At 45.3% G+C, this 7,203-nt stretch overlaps 1 gene segment (V, D, J or C); it reads right to left on the reverse strand.

Moving 5' to 3' along the window:
• Nucleotides 1-663: 663 nt before the first annotated feature.
• LOC134341580 (T cell receptor beta variable 30-like) lies at nt 664-1,415 on the reverse strand. The segment is given in 2 exon segments: nt 664-974; nt 1,342-1,415. Coding segments are annotated over 2 exon segments (363 nt in total).
• Between the last annotated feature and the right edge of the window lie 5,788 nt (nt 1,416-7,203).

Consider the following 7,203-nt stretch of genomic DNA (forward strand, 5'->3'; position numbering starts at 1 on the left):
GTGTGGGTTGATGGGGAAGTTATGGTTATACAGGAGCAATGGGGCAGGCAACGAAGGCAGTTTGTATCCTGGTGAGAACAGAAACGTGCACTGACTTCCCGAAGCAGTTATACAGTGATGAGAGATCAATTTATTACACGGTGCATTCAGATGAAAGAAGGTAAATGTATCGAGCTTCAGTGAAAGAATCCTCCTCCATCTCATTCACACCGATCAAATAATTACACAGCGCACTGATGCAGAACAAGATTCAGCTGTAAAGTTTAAAAGTGACCGAGAAAAAATGCAGTGCAGGTGAACAAGACCACAGAGAACTAGATAGTAAAGTCAGGAGGGCACATTATCAAAACATCCCCTCGCAGAAGAGTCGGAAACAGCAGCAGAGAGCCTTTGTTATGCTGGCTACTTGGCTGAGGTAACGGGCTGTGCCGACAGATATGTGATCAACTCAGCTCTGTACATCTCTCGATATTCTTTCCTTTAATTGCAGAGCAGAGCCAATAACAAGCCGCTATGCTTCTGTATGTTATACCCGAGATAGCAGACCTGTTCCCCGTAGGAGACAGAAGAGGGAAAGACAATCCCGTGCTGCCACCTAGTGGCGCAACAGCATCACTGAAGCTCGCTGCGATTGGCTCGACGGTTTTTGTACTGAGAGACTCGTTATTTCAACTTCTGTGCGCTACTACAAGCGCAGAAGTAGACGGCCGAGTGGGAGGACGATGCCTGTTTCAGTTCCAGTTTAAACAGAGTGCTGCTGGGTCTTGTCGCCGCGTAGGAATCAGAAGTGTAGTTCATAGCTGAATCTTGCCCAGCTGAATAGAAGAGAGCATCTATTGCCCGGCCGGAGCGCTGTCGGTACCAGTACATATTTGTATAGACCGTATTCAGCAGTGTACACGAGAGAGTAGCCGTCTTTCCCTCCTGGACGGTCAGGGAGGAAGGCGATTGATCCACGTAGGCGGTCAGAATCCCTGTAGGGCAGAAATGAGATTAGACTCTCTCAATTTATCCGAATTGATCATGAAAGAGCGCGGAAGCTAGACAGTTGGAAGAGTTTGAACCTGCAGATCGGCGTGATATGCGATCCTCACTCTATGACCCTGGCCGAATGCTGGAACAGACTCGATGGGCTGAATAGCCTAACTCAAACGAGCTCTCTCTCTCCCCCACTCTCTCTCCCCCCCCCTTTCTCTTTTTTGTAGCGCTGACACGCACCCAAAATGTCTGCGGAGAAGGGGATTGTACTCCCGAAAGACACAGGTCGCTCTGCACTGCACAATGTAGTTCGACAAAGGGCATTCTACACCCCGTTACCCCAGACCTGTGATTTTAACTTACGCGGGATCATCGCCACGATCAGCGGAAGGCAAAGCCCGTCCCTCAGCATCATTTACACGGTGAGGATACTTCCGCTGTGGGGAATCGAGTGAAGCTCAGTATCAGTTCACGGGGAAGACTCACCGCCTGGTCGGATAAAGCAACTCTCCCATTGGCTCCCTGGCAATTGCGTCACTTCCGCAGCGATATCCCTCTTTGGAGCTCAAAGCAATGCTGACAGGCTGGCGTGGAAAGTCGAGATCCCCTCCTCCCTCTCGTACCTCATCCGTTATTTATTTTTATACACACATTCTTTCTCTCTCTCTCCTTTTTCTCCCTCTGTCCGTCTAACTATACCCTTTGCCCATCCTCTGGTCCCCCCACCCCTTGTCTTTCTCCCCGGACCTCCTGTCACATGATCCTCTCATATCCTCTTTGCCAATCACCTGTCCAGCTCTTGGCTCCCTCCCTACCCCTCTTCTCTTCTCCTATCAGTTTGGATCTCCCCCTCCCCCTCCCACTTTCAAAACATCTTACTAACTCTTCCTTCAGTTAGTCCTGACGAAGAGTCTCGGCCTGAAACGTCGACTGTACCTCCTCCTAGAGATGCTGCCTGGCCTGTTGCGTTTACCAGCAACTTAGATGTGTGTTGCTTGAACTTTACTGTCCTGAAATGACAGTTCAAAGTGCGCGGAGGCCAGACAGAAGGAAGGGCTCGCGATCTCGAAGGACCGTGGCCACTCTTCGATTGATGCAACGATTCACACAATTGCGCGCCGTGCCATGGGCGCGAAACACCATGCTCGCCCGCTGACCACGGTTGAATGGTGGAACAGATCCGGTAGAGCAGAATAGTCCAACTCTGCTGAGCTGAATAACCATTCTGTCCCTTTCTCACTCTCTTTCCCTCATTCCTCTCTCTCTCTCTCTCTCACTCTCTCTCTCATTACTTTGACACGTAACAGTGTCTACAAAGAAGGGACTGACGCTCCTGAGAGACACTGGCCACTCTGCGATCAACTTCAAGCACTTAGCCCCCAGTGAAACATACGAAACGCACAGTAACACTGACACACGCGCACTCCAAGTCAGGCAAAGCGAAACGCAGTGCACCGCAGTTTGGAATTGGTGTTAAATATCCGTTGAGCATACTAGCATTTGTTCCGCTTTTAAGTTTGGAACAAAGTTTGGAGAGAGCCTCATACAGCCTCCGAGAAAACCCCGAGGTCCTTTTCCAAGCTTAAAAGCGTAACTGTGGGAAACCCGTCCTTTCAATGCCTTATTCCACAGTGGGACAATCTGACAAGCGTGGCAACCATTTGTAAGTGTTCAGACGTTGTCGGGCCATGAGTTGCAACGGAGACAGGTTGATGAGGAAATCTACCAACCCTAACCACGTCCGATGCTGCAGTACGTCGTTCCACAAAGGGCTTTCTACAACCCCCTTCCCATAAACCAGTGATTTTAACTTAGCGGGATCACCACCACAATCAACGGGAGGCTGAATCTTCCCCACACTATGGCGTACAGGACGAGGGCACTTCAGCCGTATGGAATGAAATGAAGCCCAGTATCAGATAGCCGGAAAGCCGCTGCATATCGAAGGAGCTGGTTTCGAGGTGGCTCTGTGTCAATTAAGCCACTTCCTCCGCACGTTATCGCCTTTGGACGGTTGGCATTTTGAGAAGCTGACGACGAGGCCCGAGATGAGTTCATGCCAAGCAGATGCGATGGGATGATTCGAAACCGGGAGGCACACATCCATGGGACGCAGGTTCTAACCAATTGATAAGTCTGCTCAGAGCTCCAACTTACTACTGTTATCATTTCGAAATCATGGTATCACTTCCACGACAGAAATTCTTCGCCATTCGTCATACCCTCATAGCAAGCCTGAGTGAAGCAGTTATCTTGCTCGTCAGTGTTGAGGTCAGTGAAGTTATCCTCGGAGATCCGGTCTCCTGTATCAGTGTGGATAACTTCATTCACCTCAACACGGAACTATTTCAAAACCGACAGAATCTCTTTAAAGCTCTCTACAGCTCATGCTCTGAATATCATTTCAATATTTTATTGATTTCTAGATAGAAGAATACAGAATTCAAGAGAATACATATTGTAAAACAAAAGAAAGAATATAATAATCCCTAATACAGTATATTGAATCACGTTAACGAACTCCTTAGTCTATATCCATATGGATTAGATTAATCCGTATATTAGAATATAAACAATCTTATTAAAAGAAGCGCTACCAAAGTCGAAGCTGTTTGGGGGAAAAAAAGAAAAAAAAGAAACTTATCAGGTAATAAAATATACTATTAATCAACTTCTATATCTTAACAAGAAGTCAAAGATTATGAAAATAATTTAAAAATGGCCCCCACAAATTTTGAAAATCTTGGTTAGATTCAGAGATTGAACAACGAGTCTTTTCTAAATTTATGGATGCCATAATATCCCGTAACCACTGGGCACGGTTAGGCGGAACAGCATCCATCCATTTAAACAAAAGCGTCCTTCTAGCCATAAGAGAGATAAAAACAATGCGCAGATCAGATGTCTTCAAAATTGTATCTTTCCTTCCAACAATACCAAATAGGGCAGTCAAAGGATCAGGCTTAAATTTACTTGCAAGAGTACAGAAAAAGTTTGGAATACTTCCAATATTTTCCAAGACTTGGACAAGTCCAAAGCACATGAATCAGTGAAGCTTCTCCACTGTTACACCGATCAGAGTAGGGAGATAAATCCCTCTAAAAAAACGAGATAATTTATCCTTGGTCATATAAGCCCTATGAACCACTTTACATTGTAGGAGGGAATGAAAAGCAGATATCGATGAAGTATTAACCAATTTAAAAATCTCGTTCCAAGTTTCTTCAGAAATTGAAGTCTGTAAATCTTGTTCCCAAAGATTTTTAATCTTGTCTGAAGACTCATTTCTTATTCCCAACAACATATCATAAATATTGGGTATTGAACAATTATAGAATGGTTTCATATTAAGAATTCCATCTAATATGTTCTTATCAGGTCTATTAGGGAATGTATATAATTGAGATCGCAGAAAATCTCTAATTTGTAAGTACCGAAAAAATGGGTTTTTGGTAAACTATATTTATTTGACAATTGTTCAAACGAAGAAAGACTTCCTCCTACAAACAGATCCCGGAAGCATGTAATGCCTAATCCTTCCCATTACTTAAAGACTACATCAGTCATAGAAGGTTTAAAAAATAATTTTAGGAAACTCTGACTAGAAAGGGAGAATCTCAGTAAATCACAGTATTTTCTAAATTGTATCCAAATCCTATTGCCTTGACGTGTCGAGGTGTTTAGCAATCCATAAGGGTATAGCACGATTTAAGCAGCCTGCGATGGTCGGTGGTTCAATCTCCCCACTTAAGCTGCAGGGAAGGGCACGACTGCTCCACGTACGTGGACAGAATCCTTATAAGATATAAATTAGATTAGATTGTAATATCTTTCAATGAATAGTAGCCCTTTCTCTGAACTTCTGCTGTTTTGGCTTACACGGGATCAAATCCACGATTAAGACAACGCAATCTTCTCCACGCACCATCATTTTTACCAGATGCCGATTAGCATTGGAGTGCGGTTGAAGACTAACTTTTGGAAGCAGCAGATTGTGCCATCTGATAGCTTTTGGCGGCATTGGATTGGTTGATCGGCGCTACGTCATTTCCTCTGCAGTTGCCGCCTGGTTCATTTTCCGATTGCCATTCAAATTGTGATGGGGAGGGGTGGGAGAAGGTGGGGAAGTTGTCGCAGTGTGGAATTAGGAGCGATGCAGCGTTTCCAGACGGAAAAGGGACACAGATCGCGCCCTGGTACTTTCTCGTTTAGTAATCATGAAGGGGGAAATATGCAGCGTTACAAATTAAGAAGTGATTCGCAATTTTGATATTATTTTCTTTGTAATTTCCCCCGATTATTCTCATGATACCATGAAATTCTTGCAAGAAGGAAAAGCCAGTCCACTTCTCTTGATTCACAGAAGTCTATCCATCCATCTATCCATCTGTGTATCTATCTATCTATCTTTCTATCCATGATTTTTCTAACTATCTTTCCATCCAGCTATCTATTTATCTATCCAACTATATCTCTATCTATATATTTATCCATCGGTCTGTCTATTTCTCTCTCTCTCTCTCTCTCTCTCTCTCTCTCTCTCTCTCTCTCTCTCTTTCTATCTCTCTATCTATCTGTTTATCATCTTTTGGACATTGATTATCAGTTTTTTTTTCATTTATTCTATTGCCTCTCAGTATCACAGACAAGGAAGGAGTTACTGAGCCATATCCCAGGGGAACGATGGTGGGGCTGAATGACGAGTATCAGGTCATTCTCATTGACAATGTGACGGTTATATCGCAAACTCTGCGGAACAGCCAGCCCGTCGGGAAATCTTTGTGAATGGAGCCACATCCCCGATGATAGAAAATGATTCACGACCTCAGCTGCAAAGAGAGGCTTTCAAAATGGAGATAGTCAACCGACAGAGGATTCAGCATCCGTGGTTCAACAGCGCCCCCTGCAGGAGTCACCGATCATCCTCAAGCTCTGAATAGAGATAAAGAAGATCATCTTCATATTCAAGTTAACCAGCAACTTGTCTGCATTTTGACGAGGGAGCCAGGACAACCCATGAGAAAGCAGCGTAGTCTTGCAACCATAAGCAAACATCGGATCATGAGAAGTAGGAGCAGGAGTAGGCTATCCGGCACATCGAGCCTGCCCCGCCATTCAATAAGATCATGGTTGATCTGTCCGTAAATCAGCTGCATCTACCTGCCTTTTCTGCATAACCCTTAATTTCCCTGCTAGGTAAATATCTATCTATCTGTTTCATAAATATATTTAATGAGGAAGCCTCAGCTGCTTCCCTGGGCAGAGAAATTCACATATTCACCACTCTCTGGGGGAAACAAAAAAAACACTTTCTCCTCATCTCCGTCCTAAATCTTCTACCCTGAATCAAGAGACAATGTCCCCTATTTCTAGTCTCACCTGCCAATTGAAACAGCTTTCCTACTTCTATCTTTTCTATCCCTTTCAGAGGTTAGTATGTTTCAATAGCACCCCCTCTCATTCTTCTGAATTCCAGTGAGTACAGACCCAGGCCAACGATCTCTTCTCATAGGTTAACCCCTTCATCCCTGGAATTAATTTGGTGAACCCCCTCTGCACCGACTCCAAAGCCAGTATATCCTTCCTCAAGTATGGAGACCAGGATTGCACAGAGTATTCCATGTGCGGCCTCCCCAGTACGCTTTTTTGCAGAATGACCTCCCTGTTCTTGAATTCAATCCCTCTGCAATGAATTCCAACGTTCCGTTGGCCTTCTTCAAAACCTGTTGCACCTGCAAGCTGGATCAACACATGAGACGTGTCTGTAAGTACTGGAATAATCGGTTGTCTCTGCATCATGCTGCTTCTCGTCTCTGCCGCTGTCTGCGTTTTCCTTTTCAGACCGTGAAGTACTAGCTTTCAAAGTGAATTATGTCGTCTCCACCTGCTCTGTTGCGGTTTTTTGCTCGAGGCTTCCGTCGCTGTCAGTCGCTGTGCAGACTCCGAGAGCAGAGATATGTGGCCGTGTGCTTCAGCTGCAGGCGAGAGGCGCTCAGAGTGAAGGCAGCGTTACTGGGCCGGCTGGCTGTGAACCCCTCAACCTCCGTGTCCGGGGTCGCGCTTTGAGCAGCCGTGGAGTAGAATAGGTTCTGCGGCTCCTTTCCCGGGTATTGTCTGTACCAGTACAGTTTATAAATGGTGCCGTCCTCAATGAGGCACTGGAGCGTTACTGTCTCGCCAACAGACTTAGGAACAACGGAGAGGGTCTGGCGGATAATCTCCGAA

The sequence above is a fragment of the Mobula hypostoma genome, unplaced genomic scaffold, assembly GCF_963921235.1.
Source record: "Mobula hypostoma unplaced genomic scaffold, sMobHyp1.1 scaffold_36, whole genome shotgun sequence".
NCBI lineage: Eukaryota > Metazoa > Chordata > Chondrichthyes > Myliobatiformes > Myliobatidae > Mobula > Mobula hypostoma.